The sequence below is a fragment of the Hyla sarda genome, chromosome 6 (assembly GCF_029499605.1).
Source record: "Hyla sarda isolate aHylSar1 chromosome 6, aHylSar1.hap1, whole genome shotgun sequence".
Taxonomy (NCBI): Eukaryota; Metazoa; Chordata; class Amphibia; order Anura; family Hylidae; genus Hyla; species Hyla sarda.
The window spans coordinates 126,866,297-126,883,870 of NC_079194.1; the positions used below are offsets into that span (position 1 = coordinate 126,866,297).

A 17,574-nucleotide genomic window follows, 5' to 3' on the forward strand; every position below is an offset into this window, starting at 1 on the left:
GCACAAATCTAGTGGCGGGAACTAGATTTTATTTTATTACACAGTAAAGGATTTTTTGCTGAGGCAGCAGACAGCTCACTGATGGAAAAGGATCTGGATAGATGGATCTGAGGATCTGTGAGAGAGGTAGGATGCAGCAGATCACTCAGGGGGCTGTGGATAAACTTAGGGGGGGGTTATGTGTATGCTTAGGGGCACATTTTGGGGGCCTTTTGTGAGGGCACAAAAAAATCTTCACTGACAAGGAGATAGTCAGTGAGGAGGCCGCTCACTATCGGCGATCTAAGCAAGGACCCAACAGATCGCCTAGGGGACAAAGATTTCACTTGGGGGGGATGTGATAAATGTTTGTGGGGGACAACTTGGGGGGGGTAACTTGCTTATGTGAGATCACAGACAGCGATCTCGATCTCACTGTCCGGAAAGCCGGCAGTAGCAGGATGCAGGAGACCGGCACATCGCTCATGACACAGATCGGTCTGCAGACAGAGACCCGCGCAAGATACACAGCACAGCGATGTCAGCAATGCGGGCATAGCGATCAGGGGTTAATTCTCCTTTTAAAACTGCTTTTGTGGCTGCAGGATGCAGGAGACTACTGAATCCGAGAAGATCAAGCAGCTAAATTAGCTTCTCAGATTCGGTAAACACCGCGAAACCCTGCATGTCATTGGTCAGTCACTTACAGACTGGCCAATGACAACGATCAGTAGCAGGGGACCATTCTGATTGGTCCCTAGCCGCATAACAACATCGGTCAGCTGTTCAAAACAGCTGCGATGATGTTTCTATCACCATGCAATGGGACACGGTGATAGAAAATGTATTGGACGTCTATGAACGTCCATTTGACGTTCATGTTTTGCTTTCCAAGTGTTCGGATTCCCCGGAGAAGTCTGGAATGACAGTCTAAACTAGATTTCCTCAGCTGAAAGAAGTAAAAGGTCTATGGTCACCTTAAGGGGGTTGTCTGCTACAGAGAACCCTTAACCATGTGAAAACTTTCCTGATCATATTCTGACTGTGGGGGCATAAAATGGGGCCTGAATAGTGAGTCCCAAATAATCCCAGCAACATGCATCCATATGCTCTAATAACTAACAAAGCAGATAACTCTTATAAGTGCCAATTTTGCCAATGGCTAAATTAACACCAGCGTGTTTAGTTATTTTATTTGCAAAAGGAATTAGTAGAACCAAGAGCCATGTGAACACAAGAAACATATACAGTCAGAAGAGATTGGACTTGAACCCATGACCAAAGGCACACACATACCTCAATATTGTTGATAAGCTCCAGGTACCGAAGATCCCTTATACGTATAAAAGCCTTAGTAAGGGGGAAAAAAAAGGGGGGAAAAAAATGTTGTTTATATACATTTACCAAGGCATCTGCTTATTTCTAGCCAACACTAAACACATTCTCAGCATTCCTGGCAACTTACTACTTAATTAAGTCACATTCCCCAAAAAAAAATTCTCCACTCAACTCATGCGAAATAACGTATGCCAAACGAACCCCATTCAAAGACAAGGAGACCTGTCAGGACTCTATGTACGCTGTGCAACGGACAGTCTAGCTCCTTTTATTGTTTCTGGAACGCACTGTGTGATGGAGCTCCCGAACAGAGCTTCGAAGCAGATGTAAACTAAGCCTTAGTCGTGTCTAACCGCATCTGCAGGGGAACCGAAGAAATCAAACTACTGCAAAGTTGCTTAAAGAGTACCTTTCTTGTTAAGAGTACCTCTTGCTAAATTTTAGAATCTTCCTGGTTCACTGCCCCCATCATAATAAACCAGGGGTCGGCAACCCGCGGCTCCGGAGCCGCATGCGGCTCTTTTAAGCCTTTGCTGCGGCTCCGCGAGTCTGTCCTGGTCCCGGTCCCCCTTACCTTTACATTTACTCACCTGCCCTGGTGCCATCGGAGCGGAGTGTCTTCTTCCGGGGCCGCGCGGATCCTCACTGTCATGTGACAATGTAATTTAACATGACAGTGACGTTGCCGGCCTGCACGCTGAGTCGAGGAGCGCCGCCGGGAGAGGAAGACGCCTCGCGAGGAGCTTGTGAGTACCATTACTCACTTGCTTAACCCCTCATCCCGCGGCAGCGTTAATGCTGCCGCGGGGTGAGGGGTTAACGCTACCGCTGCCATGGGGTGAGGGGTAACATAACTCCTCACCCCATGGCAGCGGCAGCGTTATCGCTGCCGCAGGGTGAGAGGCCTACCGCTGCCATGTGGTGAGGGGTAACTTAACTCCTCACCAGGCTCATCCCATGGCAGCGGCAGCGTTAACGGTTGGTTAACCCCTCCCCCCGCGGCAGCATTAACCCCCCTCTCCCCAGCCCACCCCAAGCCTGGGCCTAACTAAAAAAAGCCCACCCCAGGCCTGGGCCTAAATTAAAAATCCCACCCATGGCCTGGGCCTAACTGAAAAAACCCACCCAGGGCCTGGACCTAAATAAAAAAAAGCCCACCCGGGTCCAAGTGGCTCTTTTTGTCTTAAAGGTTGCAGACCCCTGTAATAAGCCAACCCCTGCCTTTATTTTTATTATTTTTTAGTTTTCTGCCTTGATATTTCTCTGTATTTTCTGCTCAGTCTCAGTCAGAATTACAGACTGGGAAGGGGAGTTACCCAGCAGGCGTGAAATCATGTGAAGCCATACAGGGGAGAACTTCCTCCCTCACTCTGCTACACACACCCCACAGCAGTTCAGTGTGAGATGAGTTATGATTGGCTTAGGCTGCACACATCCCCCTCAGCACACGTTGAAACATTTATTGGAAGATTTTCCTGGCATAATTGCTAAAAGTGCACCACAGACATGCTGTCAATATTTGTGATCCTGTTTTCATTTCCTGTTTTTGGACTTCTGCCAGGCCAGCAGATGTCCAAGGTCTGTGCAAGAGATAGGTGGAAATGTGCCCTGGAAAGTAGGGAGACACCTGGTGGCAGCTTTTTTTAAACACAAATAAAACATAAAAAAACTTCATTTTTTTCAACAAAGTACATTAGAAATATTTTTTTATTTACCATAAGGAGTGCAAAAGGGTCACTCTCCTTTGTAAAGATTTTTGAATTGTCGTTCAGTCAAAAGTTTAGATTGCAAAAGGTGTCAGTCCTAAAACCTGCTGCGATCCAGAGTTATAACCCTCCACTGCTCGTCAGCCTCTAAACCCAACTCATTCACTATATTTAGGGATATGGTGAATGAGTCAGGTTTAAGTGACAGCAAGTGAGTGAGGGGCACTCTGCTGCCCACTTTACCCAGCTGTAACTCACAAAATGCAGTGGGTTTCAAGAGCGAGAATCGATGCGACAAATGACACTTTAAAGACCACCTGATGCGCCTGGAGTCTGAATTTCAATTATATATTTTTATTTTGCTGCTACCCCCCCTTCCTTGGACATTGGACATAAGGATTTTACTATGTGTTTGACTATTTAAACCTTTCCCTGAATAGTCAGATGGGTGGGAGATTTATTTCATAAAAAGGGTGTGAATGCTTGGCACAGGGGGTATAAGCCTGATTCTTGCACCCTCAGCCGTGACCCTGTTCATCAGAGCAATTTTGGTGAGTAAACTAACCTTATGTTGTACATTGCTGTACAGACAAGTCATCAATGCTATTTCTCTGAAGATCCTTATTGACACTCATATAGGTAAAATGACTTTACATATGATTGTGTACATAAGATAGATTCTCACATGTGTTCATGCTCAGTTTGACTACAGTCACTAAAACCACATCTGCTCTATATTTGATATATGTTTACATATGTGTAATTTAAGTTTAAACATGTCACATGCACTTATGTATGTTAGGCTAAATTCACATTGCATTCAGGGTCTATTATGTTTAGTTGCATTTGGTTTAACTGGTATTTCTTTCTCAGTACAGCTGGGGCAGCAGGACCCTGCTAAATACCCCCAAACATTCAGCAAAAACCCATTAGAATCTATGCGCACGTTGAAACATTTATTGGAAGATTTTCCTGGCATAATTGCTAAAAGTGCACCAGACATGCTGTCAGTATTTGTGATCCTGTTTGTGTAGCCTGGATTGCAGCATTCTTCAGTGTTTTTAGCAGAGTTTGTGTTGGTGTCAGCACTTTTCCATCCTTGCCCCAGACAGGATGATTCTGTGAATTACAGGAAGTGCCTAGGACCTTCGGTTTGGGAATATACAGTAAACAAACAGATCGTATAAGGTCAGACAAAGCAACAAAGCATCCTGGTCAATAAGGAAACATCTTGTCACCTTCTTAGCAGTCTCAAAATCCAGGCCTTCCAAAGCTTCAATTGCCAACTCCCTCCAGTCTAGATCGGTGACTCCCAGGCAGGCAATCTGATAAGCCTCACGGAACATCTTCCTTTCCAAGTATTGATACATTGGAGTAGACTGGAAGTAATGAAAAAAATTTAAGTAGTCAGGATAGCATAGAATGATCCAATGCAGTGCACTTATTCAAGACTTGTGTCTATTTTTCCCAGAATTCCACGATGCCAAGTGGACTGGAACACCTGACCGTCTGGATTAAAAGGGGTATTCCGGGCAAAAACATCTTCTCCCCTATCCAAAAGGATAGGGGACAAGATGTCTGATCGCGGGGGGCCCGCCACTATGACCCCCCGCATCTCCCTGCAGCAGCCCGCATTCTATGCGTAGCTGCGTCTGCAGTTTTGAAAACCGCCGGGCTTCAGAGACGAGGATGTGAAGTCACGCCACGCCCCCTCCATTTATTTCTATGGGAGGGGGCGTAACGGCCGCAACACCCCCTCCCATAGACATGAATGGAGGGGGCGTGGCGTGACGTTATGTCCATGTCTCTGAAGCCCGGCGGTTTCCGTAACTGCATAGAATGCGGGCTGCTGCAGGGAGATCGCAGGGGGTCCCAGCGGTGAGCCCCCTGCAATCAGACATTTTATCCCCTATCCTTTCGATAGGGCATAAGAGGTTTTTGCCCGGAATACCCTTTTAAAGCTGCCCTTACACAAAAGGGGACAGTCAGCCAAAATAGATGATTTTGACTAGGGATGCACCGAAATTTTGGATGCTAAAAAAGCTTCTTTAGGCATTTTCGGTTGATTGAATTTTCAGCCGAAAACTTCCGGGGGCTTGGATTAACCCCTTCCCGACCGATGACATTCATGAACGTCATGGGTCAGGGGGGTTGGTTGAGGACATGACGCGGGCCAGCGGGTCAGGTCCGCGTCATACACGGGAGATGACTGCTGCTATGAGCAGCTAACATCTGCCTGTAATGACGGACATCGGATATTGCTCCGATGTCAGTCATTGACCATACCCCGCAGTTCCCTGCTAATCGCCCCCCTGCAGCGTGATTGTGTGTGTGGGGGGGTGGGGGTGGGGGTGGGGGGGGGGGAGCGATCCACTGTGGCGGTAGCCAGAGGGCTTACCTCTGCTTCATTGGTGTCTTGGTGTCAAATGAGCACAGAGCACACAGATCAATGGAGTTCTATTGGACTCCATTGATCTGTATGAGGAATCTGTAGGCGCTATATAAATAAATAAATCTAATCTAAAAGTCCCCTAAGGAGACAAAGGGTAAAAAAAAAAAAAAAAAAAAGATTAAATCACTCTCCATTTTCCATATAAAAAATATGAAAAAAAATAATAAAAATAAACATATTTGGTATCGCCACAAGCATAATCGTCCCAGCTATTAAATTATTATGTTTCTGATCCTGCACGGTCAACTGCGTAAAACCAAAAAAAATCCCCAAAATCCCCCCCAGAATTGCTGATTTTGGTCACATCACACACAAAAAAAAAGTTATAAAATGTAACAAAAACTATTTTTAAAAAAAAAGGGGGTGGGGCAATAGATTTTCGGTTTCGGCCAAGCATAGCCTAAATTTTCGGTTTCGGACCAAAATTTCCTTTTCAGTGCATCCCTAATTTTGACCATTATGTCCAAAAGCAGCAAATAGTTGACTGTTGTCTGGCACAACTTTGGCTGCGATTGCCTCCAACCAGTGTTTTCCAAAAATTGTGTCTCCGGCTGTTGCAAAACTACAACTCCCAGCATGCCCAGACACTGGGAGTTGTAGCTTTGCAACAGCTGGAGACACACTGTTCGAAAAACGCTGCCTCAAACTATATGTGTACATGATCAGCCAAATCTGACCGAACATGGCATGGTTATAACAAGATCATTCATACAAAGATTGAATTCCGGTCGATCATAGTCCTAGGTACCCTTTACGTGTGCAGATTTTCTGCCCGTAATGAGCACCCATAAGTCATATAGCAAGTTGACTGGTAATAAAGGACTTTCATTTTCATGGTTTAATGTTTGTGAGGGGCTTGTAGGAACAATCATTTGTACAAACCACTTTGTTTTGTGAGGCCAGTTTAAAAATAATAATAATAATAATACAAGTAGAAGTGCTGACGACCAAACGTACTTTTTTTATGCCCATATAAAGAAGCAATCACATGCAAATAAATTTTGGCTGTCATTTGAGCGCAGGGCATGTTTAGACTTGGCACTGAGAATAATCGTTTATATGACTGATAACATAAGTGATCACTGCTCCGTGAAAGGACCTTTTCACCTATTGAAGAGCCCCTAGACCTCTCATATACTATCCAAAGGATCTCTGTGCAGCACTCGGCGTTCGTTTAGAATGCTGGGTGCTGACGGTGCGGGTCGTGACGTCACGGCCAAACCCCCTCCCATGGACTTCCATTGAGGGGGTGTGGCGTGATGTCACAAGGGGCGTTGCAGTGACGTCACAACCCCGCCGCCGCTCCAAGTGTTCGGAACAAAATGTTTCGAACATTGGGACAGCGGAGTACCCCTTTAAGCCTAGACTATAACTGTGTACATTATAAGAATAATAGTCATTATTTTTTCATTTTAAGTGAAGCCATCTTACATTTTTGTTGCACTGCTTTCTTTCTAAATGTTATGTAATACATTGAAAAGGTATTTATTGCATTATGAAGACATAAAATAACTAAGCCAATAAAAAATGTTGTCCAGTAATTTACATAATCTACAGTGGATAATTTTATTTAGATCTCACTATAATACAGCGGTCTCCAACCAATTTTTGGTCTTGTTCCAAAACATTTCTGCAATGTTATACATGCAATTACTAGGCTGTTTTTATCCAGAACATTCAATGTAAGTTCTTACAGTGGAAACAGCCATAGACAACCTTATTTTACATGAACTAAGCATGTTCCGATACTACATGTAGTAACATACAGTAGTCTTTAAGGCTGAAAAAAATGAGATTTTGAACACTTACCGTAAAATCTCTCTCTCAAAGGATCCATTGGGGGACACAGACCGTGGGTGTATGCTGCCGTCTCTAGGAGGTATGACACTATGGCAACAAAGAAGTCGGCTCCTCCCAGCAGGATATACCCGCCTTCAGGCCCTGAGGTAATCAGTTTTAGTACCAGAGCAATAGGAGAGGAGCGACAGGTCAAAAAAAACTGTCCGAGAATCAGACAAAAATATATAACTGAACACACCCTCGGACAGAGAACCAAAGAGAAACCCAAAAGGGCAGGAGCTGTGTCCTCCAATGGATCCTTCGAGAGAGATTTTACAGTAAGTGTTAAAAATCTCCTTTTCTCTATCGGCTCCATTGGGGGACACAGACCGTGGGACGTACTAAAGCCATCCCTTGGGTGGGCAGATAATCAGTCAGGCAGACGGCTGTTCCACTGCCGCCTGCAGCAGTCTACGGCCCAGACTAGCATCAGCCGATGCGAAGGTATGAACTTGGTGGAACCTCGAGGAAGTGTGCAAAGTCGACCAAGTTGCCGCCTTGCAAATCTGCGAGGCCGAGGCTTTGTTCTGGAGAGCCCAGGATGCCCCAATAGAAACGGGTAGAGTGAGCCACAACCCTGAAGGGAGGAATCTTCCCCCTACAGCGATAGGCTTCCGAAATGGCAGACCGGATCCACCGAGAAATGGTGGCCTTGGAAGCAGGTTGTCCCTTGCGACGACCATCCGTAAGGAAGAAAAAGGAATCACACTGACGAAACGAAGAAGTGATGGAGAGATAAGACCGAACAGCCCAAACTACATCCAGCTTGTGTAGTAAGCGCTCCTTAGGATGAGAAGGAGCAGGACAAAAAGACGGGAGGACAATGTCCTCATTGAGATGAAAGGCCGAAACCACGTTAGGCAAAAAGGAGGGATCTGGCCGGAAAACAACCTTGTCTTGGTGGATCACCAGAAACGGAGAACGGCAGGAGAGAGCTGCCAATTCAGACACCCTCCGGATGGAGGTGATAGCAACAAGAAACTCCACTTTCCAAGAAAGGAGGCGGAGAGACACCTCTCTAAGGGGCTCAAAGGGTGCACCCTGGAGGGCACTCAGAACCAAATTCAAGTCCCAAGGGGGAGAGGGTGATCGATAAGGAGGAACAGCATGCGTCACTCCTTGAAGAAAAGTCCGGACATGAGAATTAGAAGCCAGGGGCCGCTGGAAAAGAACAGTAAGGGCCAAAACCTGACCTTTAAGGTAACAGAGACAATCCTAGTTCCAAACCCGACTGCAAAAAGGAGAGAAGACGGGGAACTGAGAAGGTTACCGGGGAGAAGTCTTGAGCTTCACACCAACGAAAATAAGATTGCCAAGTACGGTGGTAAAATTCTTGCAGAGGAGGGCTTATGAGCCTTGATAATGGTGTGAATGACTTGGGAAGAGAACCCGCGGGCCCTCAAAACCGCGGTCTCAACCGCCACGCCGTCAAATGAAGCGACTGTAAATTGGGGTGGCAAAGAGGACCCTGAGAGAGCAGGTCCGGACGGAGCGGAAGGCGCAGTGGAGTGTCGTCCAGGAGCCTGACTACGTCGGTGTACCACGACCTTCGGGGCCAATCTGGAGCTACCAGAATGGCGGGGACGTCCTCTGCCTTGAGCTTCCTCAGCACCCTGGGAAGGAGCAGAAGAGGAGGAAACAGATAGGATAGGGCAAACCCCGCCCAAGGAATCACTAGGGCGTCCACGGCCAGAGCCTGAGGGTCCCGGGACTTGGACACAAAAGGAAGGATCTTCCGATTGTGCCGGGACGCAAAGAGGTCCACGTCCTGAATGCCCCAGAGGTCGCAGAGTTGTGCGAAGACCTCTGGATGTAGAGACCACTCGCCGGGGTCGGGGGAGGACCGACTGAGGAAGTCCACTTCCCAGTTGAGCACCCCCGGAATGTGGATCGCCGAAATGGCCGGAACCTTGCTCTCAGCCCAGGTGAGAATCTTGGTCACCTCGGCCATGGCTGCCGAGCTGCGAGTGCCGCCCTGTCAATTTATGTACGCCACGGCCGTGGCGTTGTCCGACTGAACGCGGACAAGACGGGACTCCCAATGAAGAAGAGAAAGAAGAATCGCCCATAATTCTAATATGTTTATCAGAAGAAGGGTCTCCTGGGGAGACCAGAGTCCCTGAACCGTCCAATCCCTGAACACGCCGCCCCAGCCCGACAGGCTGGCATCCATTGTAACAACCTGCCAGTGAAGGGGAAGAAACGACCGCCCTTGGAGAAGAAGGGGGGAGCGGAGCCACCAGAGCAGAGACTGACTGACCCTGCGAGGGAGAACAATCTGACGATCGAGGGACAGAGGAGACCTGTTCCATCGGGAAAGAATCGCCAGTTGAAGGGGGCGGTATTGAAACTGGGCAAAGGGTACGTCCTCCATAGTTGCCACCGTTCGAACCAGGACTTCCATACAAGTGCGGATGGAGACTGATACCCGGGACCGAAGTGAGCGGACCCCTGACCGGAGCGCCAGAAGTTAAATCCGGGCAGAGGCTGTGTCGAATTGAAGTCCCAGGAAGGTTAGAGACTGGGTGGGGCGGAGGACTGACTTGTCCCGGTTGACCATCCACCCGAAGCGAGTCAGAGAGTGTGGAGAGTGACGTCCAGATTCTTCAGAGTCTGGGCTCTGGTTGGAGCCTTGATGAGAAGGTCATCCAGATAGGGTATCACCGAGATTCCCCTCGACCGTAACAGGCCCATCACTGGCGCAAGGATCTTTGTATAGACCCGAGGAGCCGTGGCTAGACTGAAGGGGAGAGCTACAAATTGTAAGTGCCCCTCCAGAACCGCAAAGCGGTGGTACCGATGATGGCCTGGGAATATTGGCACATGGAGGTAGGCATCCTTGATGTCCACTGATGAAAGGAACTCCCCTTGTTCCAGGGACGCCACCACCGAACGGAGAGATTCCATTCAGAAGTGGCGGATGAGAAGGTGATGGTTGAGACGCTTGTGGTCCAAAATTGGACGCACAGAACCGTCCTTCTTGGAAACCACTAAAAGATTTGAATAGAAACCCCGAAACAATTCCCCTGGAGGAACGGGAACAATAACCCCCTGAAGAAGCAGAGACTGGAGAGCCGCTCGAAATTGCTTCGCCAGAGGAGGAGACCGGGGGGCCCGGGAGCAAAAAAAGCGATCCCTCGGAATTGAGGCGAATTAGATCCGGTAACCGTTGGACACCACATCCCTGACCCAAGAGTCCTGAATGTGAGAGGTCCAAATGTCTCGAAAAAACAAGAGACGACCTCCCACCCGAGAAGAAACCACGGGTGGGGGCCTCACTTCATGGAGAAGTGGGCTTGCGGTTGCCCGATTTGGGCGCCAAGAGGCCGCACCGGTTGGAGTACGACTTCCAAGACGGGCGTGGCCGGAACGAGGGAGCCTTCCTGTCACGCGAGGGCGCCTGCCCGGACCATTTGCTGGAGCCAGAGGTCCGAAAGGAAAAGGGCTTCCTTTGGGAAGTAGGGCGAGCCTTATTTTGAAGTAACAAGGAACTCTTACCTCCCGTTGCCTCAGAGATCATTTCATCAAGGCGTTTGCAAAAAAGACAGCCGCCCATAAAGGGAAGCTCAGTGAGAGACCTTTTGGAAGCGGCATCCGCATTCCAAGCTTTAAGCCACATAGAGCGGCGGAGAGCCGCTAGGTGACCCACAGCAAAAGCAGAACAACGGGCTGCCTGCATGGAAGCTGTGCACAGGAAGTCCCCAGCTTTAGAGCATTGGAGAGCCAGAGCAGATAGATCCTCCGGGGAGGATCCCACTAAGATATCCTGAAGGAGTTTTTGGCACCACTCCGCCAGGCCCTTGGACACCCATGTCGAGGCGAAGATGGGAAGAAGAGAAGAGCCAGCTGCTTCAGTGGCAAACTTCGCTAAGGATTCTACCTTCTTATCCGTGGGATCCTTGAAGGCAGCAGCATCTGCCAGAGGCAGTATAGTCGCCTTAGAGATCCGGGAAATTGGTGGATCCACTGAGGGAGGGGAAACCACCTTAGTGACAAGGTCCTTGTCAAATGGATAAAGTTCTTGAATTGTCTTGATTTCTGGAAACCTCTTGTCTGGATTTTTTCATGCGGTTTCCAGAATGTCGTCAAAGTCAGCGTGAGAGCTGAACCTTTGAAGTGCCGGCTTAGCACGATGAAAGGATACTCCTGGATTGACATCCGAAGATCCTGGGTCCTTTAAGTGAAAGGTGTCTCTTAGGGCTGTCACCAAAGAGTTCACCATTGAAATCGAGTCCGGGCGGTCCTCTGAGTCAGATGCCGGCTCGGAAGCCTCGTCCACCAGTTCACCAGGGGAATGAGAATGAGTAGAGGCAGTCCTGGAGGGGGGCGACCCTGACCGAGTACGCGGCTCTGGCGTGGCAGAGCGGCGACTCCGAGAACGTCCTCTAGAGGAATGACGTTTGTGCCCAGATGACCGGGACCCACGAGAGGAATGCTCACATCTATCTGAAGACTCAATGGAAGAGTCAAACGAGGCACCCCTAGGACGCTTGTGAGAAACCCAGGCTGGTGGAGCACCTGAACCCACCGGGACCGAAGGGACATCAGGGGGTACCAGGGGGGAGCAGTGGAGCAGGCAGGGCAAGTGGGCTCAGCAGAGACAGACATCTTGGTATTACAGTGCTTACAGAGCTAGTAAGTCACGGAAGTTCCAGGTTTCTGTTTAGAGGAAGGAACAGCTCTGGATACGGACATAATGTAGAAAGAAAAAAAGGAGATAGGAACTTTCTCACCCTAGTCTGTGTCCCCTGTCAGCTGCAGAGAGGAGAACTCGCTCTGAGCAGCTAGAAAGAGAGTGAAAAGGCCAGCCAATAGGAAGAGAGGGGCATGCCTGAAGCAAGGCACTCACTAACTGACCCCTTCTAACTGAAAATCACGCCCACGGCGCTGATTGGAGGCTGCTTCGCGCCTCTGAGAGCTCCTATCCCTGTGGGCGGAGCTATAGACGGCCTTAAAGAACTGTCATGGTGCTCGCTCCTTGTCCCAAGCGCACCTGACGGCCGTTTATGCACCCGGGGGAAGAGAGCGGGCGGACAAAGCGCTGGCAGACTGCCGGTGAAAGAGAAAGTAAGCCGGCGCTTAATCCATATAAGGCACTGCCGACGGAACAAAAGTAAACAGGCGCTGAGAGCGCCTGGCCCGATACAGCGCCGCGACTGACAGGCGCTGACAGGCGCATATAAGGCGCTGACATGGTAGCACAAGCACACACATATAAGTGAAGTGCACCAAGCACACACACACACACATAAGTGTAGTGCCCCATAAAAAATGCCCCCTCAGGTGCCACTGCTCCCCCAGAATAAAGTACAGCCCTTGCATAGGCTAGCCAATAAAGTGTAGGTGGACCAAAACAGGGGGTCTCCAGAGGTTGCGAGTTCGTACCTATGGAGAAAAAAAGGGGGAAGTACTTACTTCAGTCAGAAGAACTTACCTAAAGGAGTCTTCAGTGAAGTCTTCAGTCAGCTTTAGTTACCTGCATCACGCCTGGCTGCTATACGCGAGCGAGGCGAGCAGGTAAATAGGGGGACCCGGACCCATGAGGTACCACCAAAGCGCTGACCGTTGGCGAGGGGGGGTTAACAGCGCGTATACGCAATGTCTGTGCCCCCTCACTCGCAATGGGGAAACGGGGAACCGCAGTCCCCGAGTCCCCACCTGAAAACAGAAAAGAAAAGGAATAAAAAACTAACACGTCTCTAACTAGGAAAACAAAAAAACAGAAGACCTGGTCTGGAGCAGTCCAGATCATGTCCACCTCCTTCAGACACTAAGCTTAAACTGATTGGCTCAGAGCCTGAAGGCGGGTATATCCTGCTGGGAGGAGGCAACTGTTTTTGTTGCCATAGTGTCACATCTCCTAGAGACAGCAGCATTCACCCACGGTCTGTGTTCCCCAATGGAGCCGATAGAGAAATTTAGGATACTTTTAAAATACCCCACTTAGTGTCTATACTCTTATTTTTGAATGCAGTGTCCCAGTCTATAGGGTTAAAGGGGTTATCCAGGAAAAAACTTTTTTTTTATATATATATATATATATATATATATATATATATATATATATATATATATATCTCAACTGGCTCCAGAAAGTTAAACAGATTTGTAAATTACTTCTATTAAAAAATCTTAATCCTTTCAGTACTTACGAGCTTCTGAAGTTAAGGTTGTTGCTTTCTGTCTAAGTCCTCTCTGATGACACCTGTCTCGGGAAACGCCCAGTTTAGAAGCAAATCCCCATAGCAAACCTCTTCTAAACTGGGCGTTTCCCGAGACAGGTGTCATCAGAGAGCACTTAGACAGAAATGTACAACCTTAACTTCAGAAGCTCATAAGTACTGAAAGTATTAAGATTTTTTAATAGAAGTAATTTACAAATCTGTTTAACTTTCTGGAGCCAGTTGATATATATAAAAAAAGTTTTTGCCTGGAATACCCCTTTAATAGATTCTCTTAGCTGATAAAACGTTGCTTTCTTGAAGTTCAGTGTTTTTGGGTCTCCTCGACAGAACACCCTATTGAAGGACAAGTTAAAATATTGTGTATTATATTGTGGTCACTATTTCCTAAATGTCCCATATTAGTTTTAGTTTTTTGTTTACAAGTTTATATTGGGGTAGTTAAAAGTCCCTGATGACAACAACAACAACAACCTCGTTGTGGGTTGCAGCCTCATCTATTTACTTTAATAATAGATTCTTTGCAGCTTTTAATGAGGACACGTATATATATATTTACCACACTTCCAGGAACCTGCAAGTCTTACCTGTGGGACATCAACAGAAGACATAGAGTAGACATGTAGGCAGAAGATTTTGGAGCCATTATACCCCACCACAAACCCCTGAAGCTTCTGCTGGTGTACAGGGAAGTTACTAGCTTTGATGTTTAGGTATCCTCCTCCCGAAAAACACAACATGTCCTCACACTGGGTGTTCCAGGCTACACTGTTAGCATTGGGCTCCTAAGTAGACATAGACAGGATTAAAATTAGATGTAGCACATGATTAACTATATTCCAGATTCATCACAAAGCCTAAATAAACTAGCCAATGTGGATTTCTGACCTGGAAGAGCAGCTCCTTGGTTGTGATATCATACACTAGACATGTGTTGTTCTCATCCACCACAGCAAGCTTGTTACGGCTAGCGCTCATATCCAAACACCGGACGGACGTTGATTGTTTCAGTAAGGTGATGGCAAAGAGGTTGTCCACAAAAATCTTCAGGATCTAATTGTAACAGAGTGATAAGGTTATACAAATAACTAAATGTGGCTGGAGGGGGTGGGGGGATAAATAAAACCAAAAACTAGTTTTACCAAAAGTAACCAAACAGGGCTTAGGTTTCATTTTAAGAAAGCTTGTTCAGAAATGAAACCTGTGCAGTGATTGGTTGCTATGGGCCAAACCAGACAGTTTATTCATTTCCCCCTAATGCAGTGTTTCCCAACCAGGGTGCCTCCAGCTGTTGAAAAACTACAACGCCCAGCATGCCCGGACAGCCTTTGGCTGTCCGGGCATGCTGGGAGTTGTAGTTTTTCAACATCTGGAGGCACCCTGGTTGGGAAACACTACCCTAATGTCTTAGGTGTCTAATATTGCAGTCCATAGTTTTAGGTTAAGACCTCGGGATCACCACCTGATCTTTAAGGCTTCCCATCTATGGAATCTATACCCTAGCTGAGATGCAGGGAAACCAATAAGACCTTAAACCAATAGCAATGATCAATAATGAACATAGTAATGAATGCAGAAAGCTAGTTATTTTAAAATGGAGATTTTTTGTACTTACCGTAAAATCTCTCTCTCATAGCCTTCATTGGGGGACACCTATACTGATGGGTTTATGCTCTTGCCACTAGGAGGCGCAGATACTAGGAAAAGAAGTCGGCTCCTCCCCACCCACTGGAAGGGAGGTAATCAGTTTTGTCACAAAGCAGTAGGAGAGGCCTTGTGCGAAAGATCAAAGATCTGAACATCTGCAGTTCCAAAGCACCTATCCAAGAGCCTGCCGTGAGCACCTGGGAGGGGACATAGCTCAACTGGTGTAATCCGGAAGACCGGAACGCCCTCCATTTCGAGAGAACATGGACCCAAAAGGAGATGATGGAAGGGAATAATGGCCAAGAAGAAGCGAAATGTCCAGTAAAGGGGCATCCCGGAACACCAGAGCGACAGACATGAGAAATGGAAGTTCCTGAGTCACCTGGAAGATGGACACAGAAGAATAAAAGGACCAAGAAAGGAGTGGAAGACCCTGAAAAGGAGTATCTGGAACAACGAAGCGGCTGACATGGGAATTGAAGGTTCACAAGTCTCCCGGAAGAGTTACACCCAAAGGGTAATGAAACCCAACATCCACAAAACGCTCCAGGTGACAAAGATCCGTGCCGAGACAGAATAAGTGTGGTACAGAAAGACCACCCCATAAATGAGATCGGAGAGAAATCTGGGCAGGACAGCTACACATGCGCGAGACCTCAACCATCACTAAGGCCCAAAGAACCAGGAGGGCCGACCTAGAGAAGAAGGCACGATACAGCGTCCAAGGATAGTGGCCAAGACAAGGAGACCAACTGATCCTGGGCCTCAGCAGTCCGAGCGGATCAGAGCACTCCGAAGCAACAGCCCGTCAGGACGGGAACGGAGGGGGAACAAAAGGGAACCCGGCTGGGACTCCCAGGCTCTGGGCAAAGAAAGGTGACTTTAGAAAACTGTGGAGTGTGTAGCGCTTCTGACACAGTCATGGGAAGGAGGAACACACCCTACCAGGGAGATCATGCCGAGGGGGAAGGAGAGCAATGGAAGGACACAAATGACAGACGGAGGCTAGACCAGCTGTCTCCGAGCCACACATGATAGCAGAAACCCCTCCGACAGAGGGGAGTGCCAAGGCTGCCTGAGCAGCAGTAGATAGCAAAGAAAAAGGAAGAAAGCCAGGCTGAAATAGTGGGCAGTACGTACACAGGCAGAGACAGCGAAATGCTCTACTGAATGCTCTCAGCGAAAAACAAGAGCCCAGCCAGATATTTCACGTATAAAGTGGGAAGACAGATGACTCCATCTCGGTAGTAGACAGCAACCAGCGAAATAGTCCCCCTAGTGGAGGGGAAAACAAGAGGTGGTGGAGATGAAACTCAGGCACTGACCATGTCAAGCCCACTGATCCCCGTACCCACATGAAAGGAGGATTGTCACAGTAAACCAGGCACTGTAGAAGGGACAAGCCGACCTGCGGCAACGGACAAAGTACTGGGTGAACAAAGCCCCCAGGAACTCTGCGAGAACATATCAAGGAGCCAATTTGTGTCCCCAGAGGTATCTGAATCCTGGACACTGGAGCTGGGCACAGATGCAAAGACATGACTACAAATGCAAAGAAGAAGTACACACACAGCAACCAACAGCTTTGAGAGGAACACACCATCGGGGTGAAACCCCGGGCCAGATGGGCACCAACAGAGCCAGTCTAGTCGTGTGTAAGGCAACCGAGCAGGCGCCTGAGCCACCCTGCACAGGAATCCAGGAAGATATCTGGAGGCATAAAGGGGAGGGGGGGGGGGCTCTGAACTGTATGTGACGACCCACCAGACCCCATGCCAGAGCAAAAGGTACTTAACCGCCGCAGACCTGTGGAAACAAGATTACAGGAAGGTCCAAAGCACACCCCACCGACAGAAGGGAAGGTGGGCTCTACACGTGCCGAGGGACGTAACTACTCGATAGTAGAGAGGAACCAAGATTGCAGACACGAAAGGAATCGCAGACATCCAAATCCGTAGTATGAAAGACAGGCTCAGCACCGAATGGGGTGTCACAACCATGCCCCTAGCAGACCAACGTGGCACTCTTAGAAAGGGGAACAGAGTTCTGCAGTTGCCATGAAAAGCCATGGAACCTGTAGGAAACGCCCACACCCCATTTCCTAATGGTGCCCCACACCAGGACTGCTGTCGCAGATGCAAGAGATGAAGGAGATATGTGGGGCAGGAAACATGCAGAGACAGTCTGAATAGTATAATAGGTTCAATGAACCCACAGAGACACACTTCGTGGAACTTCACATGGAAAGGGAGTCCCCGGGATGCAGTGACGGGAGCAGTAGCAAAGGGGGAGGTGAACTGGTGGATTAGAAACCCTGCAGACATAGTCTGGCTATATGGCATAGGGACCATGGCCACACCTGGTTCTGCAGTCAGAACAAGACATTGAAAGTGGGTTACCAGCCTTCAGCCTTGAGAACGGCAGACATGCA

At 48.2% G+C, this 17,574-nt stretch overlaps 1 protein-coding gene across 2 annotated transcripts in view; it reads right to left on the bottom strand.

Annotated features, from left to right (window-relative positions):
* The window catches only part of IFT122 (intraflagellar transport 122), a 103,739-nt gene that overhangs the window by 48,036 nt on the left and 38,129 nt on the right, over nt 1-17,574 (bottom strand). The window contains exons 13-16 of one of the 2 annotated variants that reach the window (XM_056524955.1): nt 14,385-14,549; nt 14,084-14,281; nt 4,262-4,402; nt 1,276-1,329 (exon numbers count right to left, since the gene is read on the bottom strand). In XM_056524955.1, the coding sequence (XP_056380930.1) occupies nt 1,276-1,329; nt 4,262-4,402; nt 14,084-14,281; nt 14,385-14,549 (558 nt within the window). The remainder of the gene's footprint in view (nt 1-1,275; nt 1,330-4,261; nt 4,403-14,083; nt 14,282-14,384; nt 14,550-17,574) is intronic. The other variant, XM_056524956.1, reaches the window with a different exon arrangement.